The sequence below is a fragment of the Talpa europaea genome (genome assembly GCF_964194135.1).
Source record: "Talpa europaea genome assembly, chromosome: 15".
Taxonomy (NCBI): domain Eukaryota; kingdom Metazoa; phylum Chordata; class Mammalia; order Eulipotyphla; family Talpidae; genus Talpa; species Talpa europaea.
The window spans coordinates 61,008,097-61,027,148 of NC_140083.1; the positions used below are offsets into that span (position 1 = coordinate 61,008,097).

General features: G+C 41.5%; 1 protein-coding gene across 1 annotated transcript in view; it reads left to right on the plus strand.

Moving 5' to 3' along the window:
• PLBD1 (phospholipase B domain containing 1) overlaps positions 1-18,833 on the plus strand; it is a gene marked incomplete at both ends in the record, with an annotated part of 46,082 nt that extends 27,249 nt beyond the window's left edge. The window contains 6 exons of the mRNA XM_084254775.1: positions 397-541; positions 13,239-13,439; positions 13,535-13,675; positions 15,791-15,976; positions 16,630-16,736; positions 18,666-18,833. Coding sequence (XP_084110901.1) covers positions 397-541; positions 13,239-13,439; positions 13,535-13,675; positions 15,791-15,976; positions 16,630-16,736; positions 18,666-18,833 — 948 coding nt within the window. The remainder of the gene's footprint in view (positions 1-396; positions 542-13,238; positions 13,440-13,534; positions 13,676-15,790; positions 15,977-16,629; positions 16,737-18,665) is intronic.
• Positions 18,834-19,052: the final 219 nt, after the last annotated feature.

The following is a 19,052-nucleotide window of genomic DNA, read 5'->3' on the forward strand; positions in this document are numbered from 1 at the left end:
AACAGCTTTTCTCTGTCTCCTTGTTCTGGTCCACACAGACCTTTTCTATACATCAGCCAAGTTGGCCAGCCCCTCACCACCCTGACTATTGCTGTCATAGGAGGTAAGGACTGGGATGAACTAATGGAAAGAAATGGATGTAGATGACGCTATCTGTTTCTTCCACTATTCTTTCCTGTTGTATGTACCTGTCACTTCCACCTTCCAGAGTTTTCCATTTTGGATGCTAGGATAGAGTCTTTATGTCTTGTAACATTAAAGGTTAATGCTGGACTCCCTGGATATATTTTTAGAAGTAAATTTAGTGATCAACCTGAATTGACATAATCCCTAAAAGCATCCTTGGAGTCTTTTGTGTTGTTTACTGTGTATCATTTGCTGTGACTCTGGCTATAGGTTCTTCCCGGATTTGAGAACATCTATTTTGCTCACTCCAGCTGGTACACATATGCAGCCATGCTCCGGATATATAAACACTGGGACTTCAACATCAAAGATAAAAGCACCAGTAGTATTCGCCAGTCTTTCAGCAGTTACCCAGGTAAATACATTGACAGAGGGACCTCTGAATCCTTTGAGCACTATTTCAGGATAAAGCCATGATAATTAAAAGTGGAATGGGAGAAGACATACTTAGTGGTTAATATACATTAGTGTACCTTTATTTCATGAGGCTTTTCTGAAGAGGTCTATCGCTAATGCTTTAATTTAGCAGACTGGCATACACTAAGTTAAAAGGGTTGCCAAAATTCTCTGATAAATGTCAACTGAGCAATAAGATAGGTTCTTTCCTAGGCTCCACAGTGGAAGCCAAGATGAGTGAACAGATCCTGCTCTCAATAGGGCCTATCTCTGTTTCTCTTATTCATTACAATATCCACAACACTTAATCTGGTGTGTGGCATCTAGTACTCAATAGATGTTTGCTGAAAGAATGGGTGAACAAATGTGGGGGCTTATAAATCTTACAAGAGATAAGTTCAGTACAGATAAGAACATTATTATTGGCTACTGTATATGCTACAAAAGAAGTGTAAGAAATTCAATGAATATTCAAAAGAGAAAGAACTTACATCTGATTTGGGCAACAGGAAAGAGAGTTGTCATATGAAATGTACCATGAATGATGAGTAGAACTTGAGTAGGTAGAGTTGGATGGGAAGGATGGTGTTTATAGAGAAAGAGGCAGGTGATATAATAATAATGAATAAGGGGGGGGAGGTTGGGATAAGAAAACAGAAGTGAAAACAACAGTAGCCAACACATGACCCATGACCCAATGGAAGGAACCAGCTGCTCAGCTCCCTTGGCAGAATAGACATCTGGATTTAAAAACAAAACCCACTGTGTGAACCCAACAAAGCATGTGAACTGGCTAGAATTGCCCCTCAATTGCAACTGTGCAACCTCTTTAGGAAACATCAAGGGAACAATTTTTACTAATCATCGAAGAGTCCACCGTGGATGCCACATGGACACTTTTGACCTTAAATGACCTATATGTACCTTACTGGGTGGTTGACCAACCTTCCAAGTCTAGCTACCTTTGCAGATCTTGCTTCTTATGGAATTACTGTTCCTGATAGTGTTAATACTGCCCTATCTCAAATTCAGCTGGGGGTATAAACTGATACTTTTCTATCCTTGGGGCCTGATCCTCCTTTGAGAGCACTTGATTTTCCCTTTGTCTTGTATAATTAATTGTTTTAGTATTGAAGGGTACTGGGACTTCTGAGTTACACTGTGCTTTGATTCTTATATGTTCCTTTAGACTAAAATTTAAGAGCTGGAAGAAACTGAGACCAGCTAAATATTTGTAGTTTTCTTGTTATATGTGATAAAAACTCAGTGCTCAGGCATTAGCTGCTCTGCTTTGACCATCTTCAGAGTGCTGTTCTGTCCTCTCGACAGTCCTAGATCCCAACAGTTGTAATGGGAAGGGCTTGGAGGAATTTCCTATGACTTTTGGAACCCTGTTAGTATTTGTATAAAATCCTTCCAGAATGGATGTATAGATAGGTATATATATAATAAAGGTGGTAGGGCTGTTAAATTGAAAGAAACAAGATACTTATTTTTCCTGAGATATTTTCATAGGAGCCAGGAGAACAATATGATATTTACTCTTACTTGACAGCTTTGTTGTCAACAGCAAACATGAAAAATATTGTCTTATTATATTACAAATAACAAATTTTAAGGTATCAACCACATGAATTCACCCAAAAGATACAGAATCAAACTTTTCCATGAATTTCATGCCCTGTGAGCTATTGATTCCAGAACAAAACTGTGTAGTCTGTGGTTTTTCTTTGGTGGAGAAGTGCCAAGGGAGAGTGAGTAAATTAGGAGGCATTAGTTTTGTATTTGAGGGGGCAGGTCCTGGTGACTCTTCATGGTGCAGACAAGGATATTAAGAATTGCTGAGATGGGACCAAGTTGTGACTCAGCTGAGGCAAATGTAAAAGATGATGATAACTGAGGCACAGCAGATGCCACCATTAAACAGACACCCCTGAAGACTGCACACTCACTTTCCTATGCTTTTATAATACATCCTGGCCCCCTCCCCAATTCTACAGAAGTGACCACCAAGATAATTGTCATAACAAACATTGAAGCTTCATGACACAAAGACATTTTCTTCTGAGGTTTCCAAAAAGGAAAATGGTAGCATTTGGACAGCTGCTAACTGGTAAACCTCAAGTTATCTGTAATATGAGGCAAACACAGTGCTTACTTTTGTCAAATTGCAAACATATAATTTGCTCATTCATCAACAATTCTCTACTAATTTTTCTGCTACACAAAGTATTTACAATGGTATATAGGACAGGTACAGTCATTACTCTAACAAAATTTGCATTCTGATGATAAATAGAGACACATAAAAAAAGCAACAATAATAAAGTGTGATTCGTTTAATAATAAGAAAGACAACTTAGGGATGAGATAGCTTCTATGAGAAAGTAAAACTTAAGTTGAGGCATAAAACATAAGTCTAAATTAGCCAGGCTAATGGGAACAAGGGGGTGGTAGAATATTCCATGTGGCACAAACAGCATGTGTCAAGGTCAGTAGGCAAGTGTGGAGAAAGTCAGAGAGAGGAAATAAAGGGCAATTTAAGACCATTAATGTGACAAGTGGAATGACATAAATAGATACGCATTTTCAAATTATCTGGCCCCTGAGAGGACAAGAGAGGCTGCCAACCAAACATGAAGAAGGCTGATGGAATAATCCAGGCAACTCAAAACAGACTATTCTGTAGATGGTCAAGCAATGTGTGGGTTGATATCCATCCTCAAGAAGAAACCCAAGTGTCAAAAACGATGCAGAATAGCTGTAGCACATCATGATTTTCTGCGTGTTCCTGTTGTCCTCACCAGGATTCTTGAGGGTTAGTTACCAAGTAAGAATTATCTGAAGGGCACTAGCAGAATGTGAACTCTAGCTAGCACAGGGCAATAGAAGAATCATAGTCATCCTCACGTTACACTCATCAGTAATACGGAAGTCCTTCCTCCAGCACACCCAGACTTTTCCAAGCCAATCCCATGCTCTGGGTTGATGAAGTCCCAACTGACTCCCTAAAAACAGGAAACAATATAATAACCCCATCTTAACCCCCCAAAAAAATTTAAGATGAGTTGGTATATTCATAGTATCAGTCTTTTTCTATTTTTTATCCAAAAGGGCAGGTTTACTATAAAAAGGAAAAGGATGCCTGCACAGACACAAGCCGGCAGAAAGAGCTGTCCCTGAAAGGACACTTTTGTTAAACGAGAGGCCAGCATAGTCACAGGCTGCAGCCTTGGGAGGAGAGCTGCCTCCTGTGCTTTACAAAGGGAGAAGGTTGGTGAAGAGAAACACATGCATAGCCAAAGATGGAAAGAAGAGCAGCCAGGTTCAGTCGTTTTTAGTCTGTTTTAGAGTAGGAATGTGCTGCATCTTTGGAGAAGTTATTTCATCTGAAGGTGCTAACAAGACATGTCCTAAGAAAGTCAGAAGCATTCTGCATGCTGATAATAACCTCAGTATATTACACCCTGAGACCCAAGCCCAGGAGGTTTCAGCTTTGAGATCCTTCCTGAGAATTTCCTAAGTTGCCTTCTGTCAGCCTAAGGCCAGCCAAGCTCAGAGTCCTGGGGTGCCTGGCCATGGCCCATATCCCATGTGTGTCTAATGTAGGAAGCACCATTCTAGAAACTTTCTAAATTTCTTTCCAAGACCAACTAGGGTGGCAGAACCATCCAAGAGGTAGGGGCCACTGTGGGTGCTGTTCCTGTATCTGTTTGGGGGATGCTTCACCCCCCACACACACACACATGGATTCAACAGGTTACCATGGGTTGTTCTGTGACTCAAGCCTCTGGGAAGGTCCTCCTGAGATCTTTTCTGCTGGTCCTCATTGTGGATTTTTTTTCCCCCATGGTTGAGTTGAAAGAATGTTGGAAAGAGACACAGTATGTCTGGGCCCTAGGCTATTAGAGGGCCCCCTTACCCTAGAGCTTAAGCACATCTGTGCACCTGAGCTTCAGAGCTGTGCACCTCCCTTCTACAGCACCCCAGGGCCACAGGGAGATGAAAGTGAATTTCACTCTAGGTGCACTGCATATGTTCCATAGTCCTCTGGGGAGGACCAACCTGACCCCTACAAGTGCTTTTGAGAACATTTCAGTAGCTCTTATGCCTCCAGTCGATGAGGTGATTTCCTACTGTTTTGAGTCAGTCTTAAACTGGACAGAAATACCTTGTACAATTGGGCTCTTCTGATTCTGCTCATCTATTTGGCCCATAGGTGGGGGCGTGTGGAAGGTAGGGGTGTAGAGAGCATGGAAGGAGAATACATCCTAGAAATGCATATTACATACATAAGGAGTCCAAGAGGAGTCACAGCTAGGAAAGCAGTACATGTATATCATGATATAAATTTCTGAAGGTAACTTTAATGACCAGAAAATAAATTATTCTTCATATTTTTCTTAACATTCTGGGTAATAGCCATCATTTAAAAAGCACAGTAGCCATCATTTAAAAAGCGCAGTAATCATCTCTGAGTCATAAGAAACCAGTATTCACAGGAATGATGGAGGTTGCAGACTCATTAAATAAACACTTAGGGGACAGCAGAGGCAATCAGATCTGTGTTGTCTCAGTACAGGGTTTCTCTTACAGAGAATCAAGTCTTTGTTATTACTGTAATGTTTCCTTCTTCTCATGGTGGGAGATCTAAAATTAGCCAGGAACAACGCATGTCATGATAAAGAATACAAAGAGATGGTACCAGACATTATAAAGAATCTTCATAGGCACTGATTGGACAATAGACAAATAGGTTAGCCCTTTTATGTAGCTATTATTCTGTATCCTCATTGATAAATCACTATACCTCACACGGGCCCATGAATTTTGTAATACATTTCTTTTTTTTTTAAGTAGATTTTTTTTTAAGATTTGTTTGTTTGTTTGTTTATACAAACACTGGGTATAATCAGAAGCGCGCTGGGATGAGAGAATTCACCAGAGCCAGAGCAGGGAGCAGAGCAGGCAGAAGGACCTAAGTACACTGCTAAGGGGAGCAGTGGGCGGTAGGAGAGGTCTGCACGCCATATGGGACCCTCCTCCGGTGGCCCTGGAGCAGCTGGGGAACGAACCAGCACTGCAGAGGCTGCGGGCAGCTTCGCAACCCAGCGCTCAACTGCTGCACCACCGGGGAGGCCCTGTATTGACCCTGAAAAAAATCCTTGCCTGAGGCACTGGAAACTAAGAAAGGTGGCCCTGGATAACCTTGTTCTAGAAGCTTTTCATTCTTCACAAGAAGTATTTTGAATAGCCAGCATCTACTTAACAACTGATAAGGCTAGGGAAGATAAAAGCCCTGCACTACTGCACACAGCCACCTACTGGCTTTGGCCCTACAAGTTAAAAGCCAAGGGAGTAAGTTAAGAGAAATCTCACAGTGAATGACAGCACTGAAAAGGTAGTGAAGACCTGTGCATGAAGGTCTACTGATTTCAAGTGCAGTGAATCTTTCAATCAATTTGGAGAAAATCAACACATCAGTAATACTGTCTTCCAACCCATGAATATAGTGTATTTATTTAGGCTTTCCTTAGTTTCAGCAATGTTGGATGGTTTTTAGCATGTGTATCTCACATACCTTTCATTCATTTGAATCCTAAATAAATATTGATGCTACTATAATCAGAATTTTTTATTCCTTTTCCCAATAGGTAATTGTTTGTATAGTTATCTATGGCTATAAAACACATGACCAAAAATTAGTGACTTGAAAGAGTTATCATTTAGTATCTCATGGAGTCTGTGGATCAGGAATTAGCACAACGCACATTACAGATGGCTCCGCCATATATGGGTCTTCAGCTGGAAGAATCAGGGCCTGAAATCTCTGACAATTTAATGTTGGAAATGACTCACTTACATGGTGGGAAAAGCAGGGCCGGCAAACTGGCTCCCTCCACCTCGTGTCCACAGGACCGCTCTGGTGTCCTCGTGACAAGGCGCCTAGCTGCCCCTAGACGGGGTGATCAAAAGAAGAAGGCAGAAACAACAAAGTCTATTGTGACCTAGTCTCAGAAGTCACTATACTTCCACCACATTCTATTCATTTAGAAGCATGTTATTATGATACATTCAAATAAAGGAAATTTGTATCTTCCATCTACAGGAAAGAGTGTCAAAGTACTGGTGAAAATTTAAAAACCACCACAATATAGACATCTGATTTTTATGTATTTTTTTATCAGAGACCTTTCTAAATTCATTTATCAGTTCTAATAGGTTTTTGTCATTTCTTTAGGTTTTTCTATATACAATCATGCCATCTCTGACTAAGGACAGTTTTACTTGTTCTTTTATGTCTTTGATGTTTTCTTGCGTGAATGCCTTGGGTAAGCCCTCCAGGTGAACATAGACTAGAAGTGACATGGAATTCCTAGTTCCTAATCTTAGGGAAAAACTATTCAATCATTCACCATTATACATAAAGTTAGTTGTAGGTTGGGCATAATACATATCCAGTGTTTAGGATGGGATGGGAACTGCATGGGAGGGAGAGTGGCAGGGGTGGAAAGGAGGGGGCGGGGTAGGGGGGAAGAAGTTGCCTAAGAGATCAGTCTCCATCAGAACCTCCTAGTTTTCTGCTTTTCCCTTTATATCCTTGGTTAGAAAACAGGAGTTCAAGATGTTGGGAAATTGTTCTAAAGACATCATAGATACAAACCTGTTTGTTCAGCATCCCACTCAGACCTTGAAATTAATTAATCCTTTGTTGCCTCCCTGATTATAAATGACACTAGTAAGACCTAACTCATTTTATGAGAATTAGCAAGTTTAGGGTAAGTCACGGAAACTTACCCTAAACGTTTGTACTCAACTTTCTATTGAAATAAAGAAAAAATACCCACCTAATATCTGTTCAGTTATGAGCCTGACCTTGTGCCAAACACTTGGCATGGATGATGTCATTTAATTTTCATTAAACACTAACAAGGAGGCTATTGTATCTGCATTTTTCAAATAAACAGGTTCAGAGAAGTTGAACATGCTCAAAACCAGACTGAGGAGTCGGGAACTGAGGTTCCAATCTAACATGTCTGATCATAAATACAGTTTTGTTGTTTTCAGAAATAGTTGCGTTTGCATTTAAGTTGAATAGTTAGAACTAAAGGAGCCATGAGCTCAAAGGGCCTCCCAGCCTGCTGGGTGGGTGGAGGGCTTGCGTGGGAACAACAGCTGGAGCCTATTCAAAGTGTTTTAATTGAGGATTCCAGTAATGACGATCCTTTTAGGCCGTGGCTTGAAGTTTAATTATCTATGAGGCTCTCTGGCATGCATTGAAGCACACAAGTGTGCTCACTTGGCATTACATCCAGGTATCCCATCACCACCCCACACCCACCCACTTAAAATTTCCAGTGGCACTTGCTGAAAATGCACATTCCTAAGTGCCCATCCATGAAACCTGTGGCTCAGCTGACCTGGGCTGTTGTATTTGGGACAAGCACAGAGGTGATCCTCACAGACCAGGTCCAAGCCCACCCACTGAGACCTAATAACCCTTCTTGTCTGGGGGGACAAAGAGTTTGTACACTGTCTTTACTGTTCAAATACTTTAAAGTAGGTCTTTATTGTTCAAATACTTGAAAGTATGTTTCAAATACTTGAAAGTAGGTGCCCAGGAAGATAAAAGAACAGTCCCAAAGTCCCAAGAAAATTCAGTGGAGTCTCCATCATCCATAATGTTACTACTTTCATAGGTTATAAAATCATCTACCTAATCATGTACGTTGTAAATTTTTTAATGTACCGTAATTACTCTTATTAATTTCAGGCCATGTTTTTTTCTTTGGTCATAAAGCTAAAGTATATACAAACAATCCGCAAGTTAATACATGCCAAAATACACATCTGCTTTTAAAAAGGAGAAGCATGGGAAAAGAAATTTATGTCTTGATCATCTCCCTCCACCTAGCTCCGGAAGCTTCTATTTCTCCAGAAATCCCACCTTACTTTACATACTTTTCTTGATTAACTGGTCATTAAGTGATTTTCTCCACCTCCACCCTGTCTGAACATGCAACTCTTGTGACTCACTCTCTGTTTAATCGCTTCTGCCACATTTGCTTCACTGTGTGTGTGTGTGTTGTCACATTTGCCGGACAACTTATCTGTTCCCATCACATTTGTCAGGCGTGGGGGCTAGTGGCAAAGGCATTTGTGGACAGTCAGTCTTACATTTATTCCTGGCAATGCCATGTATTAACTTTAAATATCTAAATATTTTTTTAAAAAATAACGCACCTAGGTGTTCTTTTTGGAAAAATGAAATGCTGTTATCTGTCCTTCTAAAGCAAGGTTATGGTGCATAGTAAAGGTTAGTCACAACCATCTTCTCTTGCATCCTTAGATTCAACAATTATTTATTGAGCACCTACTGTGTCAAAACATTTTCTTGGTGCTGAGTGAACAGACAGAAAAAGTCCTACGTACAAGCGGCAGGATAGATGGAAAGGCAAACAGTAAACAAGTAATCTAAAGTAAATACGATAATTAATTGAGGGAGAAAAATTTCACTTTTATGTGGATAACAGGATGCCGAGTGAATATAAACCCCTCTTCTTTATATACAGAACCTTTATGACACCTCATTTCTTCAGTGGCTACTGCAAGATGGATGTTCTTGAATATATATTAATGCTAATTCTCCATTGACTGCATTCCTATGGCAGGATTAGGCAGAAACATGCTCAATACTTATTTGGTGAAAGAATCATCATGGGAAGGGGAAACAGAGATTGATTGCTATCAGTTAGCATCTTGGCAGGAACAGAAGCCAGGAAATGCCATTCTTGAGGTTGGGAAAACCAAGTGCAGCAAAAAGAAGGTGGAACAAATGAATGTGGCATTTTGTCCTGGGGGTAACAGGGAGCCCCCAGGCCTCCTTGGCTTAGAGTGAGGCAGAAGAGTCTTGGGTTACAGATGGCAACCTTCCAGTCAGGTAGCGGTGGAGATGCAGAGGGGAGAAGAGGAGGGGGCAATTTGGGCATGTCTTTTGAAAAAGCCACAGAGGGAATTCTGACACTGCCCGGGCTGGAAACCACTGCCCAGTGCTAGGAATATGGTAAGTGTTTAATAAATGTTTATTGACTGATCTGCATGAGACTGGCCTAGAGATCAGACAGCACAGCCAGACTGGCCCTTGCCAGTAGTCTGAGAAGCGACACTGTGTTTATTCTTCTGCAGTGGGAAGAAGCTGGGCGAAAGGTTGAGTATGGTGCAAAGTGGTTACTTTATGGTTTAAAAGGAAAGAGGGTTGCCTCCATCTCCTTTAAATCAAATGCAGTAAGACATTCCAAAAGCAAAATAAATCATAAAATTGGATACTATTAGTGTGTCAATTAGCTATAGCTGTGTTAAATCACCCCCAAAAATTTGGGGCTGAAAACATGATTATTAGTGCTTTTGTGTCCACACAGGTCAGCTCAGTGATTCTTTCTAGACATCTCAGCTGGGCATATTCCTGCATCTGTGGTTACTCTGGGCCGGGTGGGCAGTGCTGCTGAGCTTGGATGAACCCGCTTACAGGTTTGGGGGTAGACCAGCTAGCAGCTGATCTCCTTTGGGTTGACTGCATAATCTTTTATTCTAGAAACCTGGCTAGCTGGGGTTTATTTAAAGACAGTGACCGCTACAGACGAGTAAGCAGTATACAAGGTCTCTTGAGGGCTAGACTCAGAACTGGCCCTGGCTGAAGCAAGTTCCAGATCCAGCCCAGATTTAAGAGACGGTGCTACAGACAGCATCTCCTCCCATGGCAGAGGAGATGGCGAGAGGGCGGGGTGACTCAATGCTGCAGTTATTTTTAGAATCATGACCCTTTGACTAAGCCTGAGCTGTGTTTTCATGTCGCTGGTCAACACTGATCAGGCCCTTTTGGAAAGGAGTGTTTGATGTTTGGCGCTTTGGAGCAGTTTGTGCAAATGTTGGTGTGTAAGGGCCTTCCCTAGTGGTGCAGCGGTTGAGCGCTGGGCTGTGAGGCTGCCCGCAGCCTCTGCAGTGCCGGTTCGTTCCCAGGCCACCAGCGAGGGTCCCACAAAAAAAAAAAAAAAAAGTTGGTATGTAAATGGGTGCATTTGATAAATTAATCAGGATAAACTTTTCCAGGCTGTACTAAGCACTAAGTCTAAATGGCATGAGAGGTGATGGGCTCTGTTCATTTTGTGATTCATGTTTTTGTTTTTTTTAGTCTTGAAATATGATTATTTTTAAACTATAAGGGTCCCTTTGTATTAAGTTCAGCAAAAAGCTTACTATGAAATGGTGTTTGTTGGCTGACTCGTACTGGAGTGTTTCATTTTCTCCTGATCTAAAATAAAAGCCTGGCTGCCAAAATGACTGATAAGAGCAAAAGTATTATTTTACATTGTCAAAAACTTGTTGTTCTCACAATGCAATGTTTCAGGATTATGTCCCTTCCCTAGGACTTTCCTCCTTTTTAAAATGTTAAATTCTAAGTGATAAAATTCATTTCCTTGATGCCAGTGTTTTGCCAGCTGTTCACCTTTGTTCCGGAACTCTGAGTGGCCTACATAGTTCCATTTTCAATAAACATTCTTGCTCTTGGATGAAAGATTGACCTGACATATTAGTGTCTGTCACTCACACTTGTGTAACGCCTGCCCTCTCGTGTCCACAGAGGTTGCTGCAATAAGGATTGAGTTAGCAAGTGTGTCCTGCTAGCAATACAGCATTCCACCCTGCGGGGATTCTCCCAGGGAGCTTGCTTAAGGTTGCCAAGTATGGTGGAGCAACTGAACCCTGCAGTGACCCAGGCCAAGAGGAGGATGAATGGTCACTGAAATCATCCCATGGTTTGCTGGTCTGGCCATTCATCCTGTCCAGGCTGTATCTTTCCAGGGGTTGCCGTTTACAGCTTCATCCAAGGGCGGCGTCCACCCCTCAAGCCTTGTACCACTGGATCGTGCCACCTTCCATTTTATAGAAACGTCTCTATAGGCTAATGACAGCTTTATGGAGGCTCATTATGCGTGAGTCAGTTGAACACTGCTTTCCTCCTGTAACTTTCTACTCAGAAATGAAAATTAGACTGTTAGACCTGAATGACATCACTTAATCTCAGGTTCTTAGAAGGGAATAAGGAACAGAAAGGCAACATGCCAGATTTAGTAAAGGCAGTGCAGGGAACTAAAGATCCTCTGACTCTCTGTGTGTGCTCTGAAGTCTTAGCTTTAGTTTCAGGGGAGCCCTTTATTTGACTCCCCACCAGGCCTAGAGTAGATGAACAATAGCTCATCTGTGTAGTGACTGAATGAATGACAACCCAACTGCACTTTGTGGCTTTGCCCTACTCCCCAGTCTGCACTCTCCTGTGCCATCTCCATTACTCCTGTGCCCCTCTGCTCTCTGTCTGTCCAGCACTTAGACAAGCTTCCAGACACAGTCTCAGGCCCACATCCTGCATAAAGCCTGCCTCCTCCAGCCTGTACGAAGGAGAAGAGGCCAGCCTCCAAAGGAGAGCTGGCAAGGTTGGGCACCAGTGTTCAGACAGTGGAGGTTGCACTGGCCTTGGTCCTAGGCCCAGGTGATCTTTGAGGGATCCCTCACCTCTCTGAGGCTCCACTTGCTTTTCCAAATTCTGAAAGAGCAGACTTTATTGCTTTATTGGTTTTGCTTAATGTGTGGCATGCCCTGTGCTGCTGAGGTGATATTAGGTGGTCTGTGGATAAGTATATTGTTGGCATGTTATAGTTAATGTATTGTTATGCATTGTTAATGTTTGTTTTTTGGGGGGTGGGGGACCCAAAACATTAAACCCACTATTCCTTGGTTACTGTTGTATGTGAGGTTAAAATATTTTTAAGTGTGAAGAGTTAACTTAGGAAAAATATTAAATAAATAACATCATAAGTAGTAATTAGAGCAGAACTGATGAAATAGTATAAAAACAGTATGAGCATGTGAAGCAGGGGGAGAGCTCCCTGACTCTGGTGTTTCTTTAGCCCCGAGAACTGGTGCTCACTGGTGGTTACTGATGACGCGTGTCCTCTCCCTGTTCTAGCTCCGTCAGTCCCTGCTCTCTGTGGCACTCATTACAGGATAAACACAAAACAGGCCTTCCAAAAAGACAGTGGCTTCTCTGATTGTGCTGTGTTGCCGTCAACATTTATAAAAGCATTGACCAAGTGTGTTTTTACTTTAGTTTTAAAACCGTGTTCACTTTCATCAATATGGGATTTTTTTTCCATTTATAAAACTTGTAGATTCAGCGTGTAAGATTTGGAAAAATAGTAAAGTAGAAAGAAGGCATTCAGATTCTTACTATTCATTAATGACACCTGCTAATATCCTTGCCTAATTGAACATTTTCCTGTGAAATCCTAGCCAGTGGGGTTCTATTTCTGTGCATCATTTTGGAACATTGGTATAGTCCTGATTTGATGTATTTTTGCTATTCAAGTCATAAAATAAAATTTCAGCGGAGAACCAGGGATGAAGATCTACTAGTACATTTACAAGCAGCATTTGAGCAACTGCCTCCGAGGTGAGCCAAAGCTGGGAGAGGTGCTGCTGATAAGGACAGCAATCACTGGCACAATTTGCCACTGGTTTTGTGGCTGGGAAGCTCTGTGCTGATGATGACTGTTCAATAATCTGTCCGTGTGTGCTAATGTAGATGTTTATCTTTCTTGTAGGGTTTCTAGAGTCTCTGGATGACTTTTACATTCTCAGTAGTGGCTTGATATTGCTGCAGACCACAAATAGCGTGTATAATAAGACCCTTCTAAAGTATGTGGTACCCCAGTCTCTCCTGGCCTGGCAAAGAGTCCGTGTAGCTAATATGATGGCAAATGGTGGCAAGGAGTGGGCAGAGATCTTTACGAGATACAACTCTGGTAAGTGGCCCTGCAGAATCACTAAGGTTTGTGTTTATGTGATTGCAAATGACCAATGAAGCCATGACCTGCCTTCATGTCTCCCAACATGCCAGGTACTTACAACAATCAGTACATGGTCCTGGACCTGAAGAAGGTGAAGCCGAAGCGCAGCCTGGACAACGGCGCTTTGTACATTGTGGAGCAGATCCCCACATATGTTGAGTTTTCTGAACAAACTGATGTTCTACGGAAAGGTACTTTCTTCACGTCAGCAGCCTGAAAGTCTGGAGAGTGTATGTGTTTCTTGCACACAGGTGCAAGAAAACATTAGCTTAATATAGTGAGAGACAGGCTTGTAAGGACCATCTTGTCATGGCACCCAGAATGGGCCACCTCAGCAGGAAAGGCTAGTACTTTAATGAACATGGTATTTATATAAAACAGAGTTCATGAAAGCATAATGTTGACTGGCCAAGCTGAGCAGATACTACTACCTAGTAGTATCAGACCAAGCAGGAGCAGATTTACCTCCTGTTCTTGTCACAAAGTCAACCTGAGACTTCAAGTCACTAGCCGGTAACTTGGTTGGCATGGCAGTTCAACACTGATAACCTCACTGCCTGACCTGAAAACCAGGTCTCTTGGTCCCTAGGAGTTGCCCCAACTGCCCCAGGAGATAGAAGCTGCGTAAAGGAAACCGGTGGCCTGAGGCCTTTTGTTTGCACGGCTACTGGGCAGTGCAGGATCTGCAGAAGGGCAGATTCAGGTTCTTTGCTATCCCATTAAGAAAACTACCATGAGACCAAACAGTAGCTGATGCCTATCTTCGGGTTTTCGCCAGGAGGGAGAAGCAGAGTTAGATTCACTGCAGTCTACTGTCCACTGGATATGCCTATGGGCCTTTTACTTACATTCTCCTGTTAGATCTTCATAACTGTCTTCCTGATAAGCAGTATTGTTACCATTTAACTGTAAGGAGGAAAGTCTCAGAAAGAAGCAGGTGATTCACCCACATAATTAATACTATCATAGCCATGAGCACCACCCACTCAGGGTGCGGTGGTCAGCAGGCAGCCACTGCCTCCCAAACCTGTTGGGGGATCCTAATACTCATACACCACCAGGTTGCGAGATGATACAAAATGCTGTTTTTAATGCTCATGTAAATCATGAAAATGTGGTGTATAAAGTGGTTTTTATTCATTTGGCTGGTTCACAAAGAGAAATAGAATAGCCCGTGTTCCCTGGGTGCTTATCAAGTGTTGACACCTTGACACAGCCTGAGTGTTGCAGGCGTCCCTTCTGTGTGTACCGACTCACTGCACACCTCACTCTTACACACTGCTCCCACTTGATGAATGAAAAATCGGGCACAGAGGGCTTAAGTAATTTCTCTGAAGTCACATACCTAATCACAGTAGATCCAGGCAGTCTAACTTCTAGAAATACTGTAGCAATAAATGTGACTTTAGCCTGTTCTGTCAGTGTTGTCTATCTCAATTCTTCCTGATGCTGGCTCCAGCTCCAAGCAGCAGCAAGGTTGAATGTCTTGTCTTTTGTTTGGTCTCAAAAATCTCACCTATAAAACAGTAAAGAGAGAGAAAGGCAGACAAGGGCTGAGAGAAGATGGGGTGGAGGGCTGGTGCCCAATGGTGGCTGTGCTGTTGGTGGATGAAGGCAGGCCAATGTCACTGGAGATGTGGCTAAAAAGCTGTGCCACTTCTTTGTTATTTAGTGACTGTGGCCGTGGCCTGCCATGAAGCTTTGAATGAATCTGATCTTTATAAATGCTTAAACTCAAAGGTGTTAAAAGCCTCCTAGAATCGTCAAAATCAGCCCAAATTAGGCTCACCTTATGGACTCACCCTATTATAAGAAAAGGATTTACAGCCCAAGATCTAGTTACTCAATCTTAGCCTACAACTCATTTTTTGGGTTCTTCTGCTAGCCCATGATTGGCACCTGGCCCAATCTAGGGAAACCATCTTTTGGCATTTCAGTAACTAAGTCCACTTCAGTGAGCCCCATTTACTTGCCATTTTGTGTTATACTCACCGGTTCTGTTAATAATAAAGGGTTTTTTTGGTTAGTAGATTGCTTTAAGAATTTTGGTGAAAACCAAATTTCAATACTCTTCTTCCCATAAAGGAATAATCTAGAGGTATACCAATTCTGTCCATTTACAAAGATCAGTTTGACTGCCAGGGTTCACAGTCAAAGCTTTTTTTTTTTTTTTATATCATTTTGTAATTTTCTATCGGTGCCAATTTTCCAAGAAACTATCATTAATAACATCTCTTTTGTTCTCTTGCCTTCTCTGTCTTCCTCATTCTTATCCCTGCTCTTCCTTGTCTTCCATTCCAAATCAGGATACTGGCCCTCCTATAATATCCCTTTCCATGAAAAAATCTACAACTGGAGTGGCTATCCACTGTTAGTTAAGAAGCTGGGCTTGGACTACTCTTATGATCTGTCTTCACGGGCCAAAATCTTCCGGCGTGACCAAGGGAGAGTGACGGATATGGTGTCCATGAAATACATCATGCGATACAACAGTATGTAGCACATTTCTCAAGACTCATTCTTCAAAACTCCTTTACTTCCCCACCAGGCAAAGAATCCATGCAAGTTGATCATCTCTGGACTAGCAGGAATTACAGCAAGTTATTGAATTACACATTTGGCATTCATTTAATACTAACAAGTATTTTACACTTGACAAATAGAATTTGTCTTCCTTAATGACAGGGAAATTTGCACACAGACTTTTTCAAAACATCCTATGTAAAAACCACAGAGGAAATAACTGATACAAGGTACTTCCCCCTCCCCCACCCCCAACTCCAACATAGGTTTCCTTTCCAAGGACAAAAACAGCTAATAAAACTTATTCATAAATACTTTTTTGATAGCATCAAAGTCAAATTTTTATTTTTGTTGGGGAAAAAAAAGATGCACATTTATCCACTGTTTTCTCATTTACTCTTCACCCCGTTAAGGTTGGTTCTTGAGAGCAGGTCGGCCTGGAGCAGGGGACTTGCAGGTCCTTGTACAATCTGAGACACGTGTGCATCTGAAAGCAGGACGGGTAGAGGAGGGCTGTGACATATCCTTCATCTAGGCTTTAACAGGTCCAAAGAGTTCACTGTGGGTGAGGGCACACCTCTGACCTGCTAGTATTCACACATTCCTCATCCCTCTTTCCTAGATTATGAGAAGGACCCTTACAGTAAGGGTGACCCCTGCAATACCATCTGCTGCCGTGAGGACCTGAATGCACTCGACCCAAGTCCTGGAGGTTGCTATGACACAAAGGTAACAGGCGACTGGCTTTTGAATTTAATTGCCATCAACACCTAGACCTGTTCAAAGGCAGAGCTGCAGAAGTTTTTGTGGCATAATGCACAGTAGTATCTCTTACCACAAACTCTATGCAGGAGTCAGCCTTTTCAGAGATTCTGCAGTCTACTTTCAAGTGCTCGCCCTGCCACTTAAAAATCACATAATCTTGCAGTTTTCTCTTTCCTCATTTGCAGAGTGGAAGTAACAGTACTTGCCTCACAGAGGAGTTGTGAAGAATAAACATTTAATATCTATAAAATATTTAGAACTGTACTGAGTAATTGTACACAGTCACAATGATGGTGGTGATTAATGGTGACGTCTTCCATTTTACCAACCTGGCACAAAGTCCACAGAACACATTACTGATGTGACTTTATGTTCAACAGAAACTCAACTGAGTTGACAGAATAAAAGTATTAGGCCAGATGCTCAAAGCAATGTTTTCACCATGTTAGAATTCAGATGTGCGGAAATGTATCCAGTTAGGTAGGTCATAATTAGTTTTGCAGCCCTTGGTTGAAGCAGGCTCTTTCTTCTAGGCTTGTGAGAACCCACTGTTAAAATCAACTGAAACCATGGTGATGGCTTGAAATCAGCACTGGTGGGATTATGTACACCAAGGAAATGGACAAACACTGCAAATCAGGGCTTTTTCTTTAGGGGGTTGTTAAAAATTTACCTGCACTACCAGGTGTGGGGTATTGAAGGGAATGACTGACCCATGTGACATCAGAAGAATCATTCTGTCAACAGCTTTTGTACTTTTGGTGTGACCACGTCTTTTCATTTCCAAAGTTAGTCCTCAATTCTGGAAGAAATCTGGTAGATGTGGAATTCACTGTTCCACCTTCAGCTCTGAAAACCAAAGAATGCTGATACCCCTACACATTACTTTTTCTGTTGGCCTTTGTAGTCTTTGTTCAACTCAACATACTTCTTAGCTATGAGATGGCAAAAGTTTAGCCTTAAAGATTTTCTATGTTACGTAAAAAAAAATTTAGTGGATGTAGAATCCTGCATACATGAAGCCCCAGTGAATGGTTTTGTAATCTTTAGTTTTCAAAATTATTTTCATTGTGATAAGCTGGTTTATAGCACTGTATATTTTCAGAGGTACAGGTTCACACCTCTTCAGATATATGCCAGGCCATGCCCACCACCAAGTTTTTTTTTTTTAAGTATTTCTTTAACTGGTATTTGCAAACATTCAGTGAAGTGTGCAGAAATGTTCTACCCATTCCAGAATACAAAAAATTCCTTCTGCTGCCCTGCCTGGCAGAACTCAAGCCACATTTCCATCTGCATTTTGTCTGTGTTCATCTACTTAAGACAGGCCTGCTGATTTTTAATCAATAACATTTCTGTTGCAGAGTATACTTTAAAATGTCATGTCTCTTGAGCCATTTTACATACAAGGAAAATCAGAAGTTCTAAGACATTTTCTTTTCAAATCTCTAAGGTTAAGATCTGCTGCTACCCAGATCTGCTCTGATTAATAACAACTTTTACTGAGGAATGAACTTATTCTAGGAACAGCCCCAAGTATTTGTATTTATCAATCCTCATGACAAGTCTTCTATGAGGTATAGTGATTAGTCTCCTTTACAAATGAGAAAACCGAATCATATGGAAGTTATTTTTAAATAAAGTTTGGAGCTACCATTTTTGAATATGAGTAACCTGACTCCAGATCTCATATTTTGGCACTAATACAGACTAGTCAATTTCATATTTGAAGGCCAAGTGGATACAGAAGAACATGAAAGTCTCTGGAGGCTTGCAAGATTTGATTCTAAGGGAGGTAATATTGTGACTTTGGAAAAAGAATAGAGAAAAAACAGGGATTTAGTCATTGTTTTCCAAGTGGTTTTCTAAGATGTCCTCTCGTCTCTCTTTCAGGTGTCAGATATCTACCTAGCATCAAAGAACACAGCCTATGCCATTAGTGGTCCCACTGTACAAGGTGGCCTGCCTGTTTTCCACTGGAACCGTTTCAACAAAACTCTCCATGAGGGCATGCCAGAGGCTTACAACTTTGATTTTATGGTCATGAAACCAACTTTGTAACTTGACATAAAATGGAGGGAGACAAGGGACTACAAGGATACAAAGGAGATACCAAAGGCACTATTTTAGCTATGTTTTTCCCTCAGAATTAGTCAATAAAATATATTATTTTCAATCTGTCACTTTCACTTTCCACTATTAATTTTAGTTTTTAAGATGCATTCACTATGGAGTGGAGCATTTAAAAGAAACATCACATATTCCATTGTGTATATATAC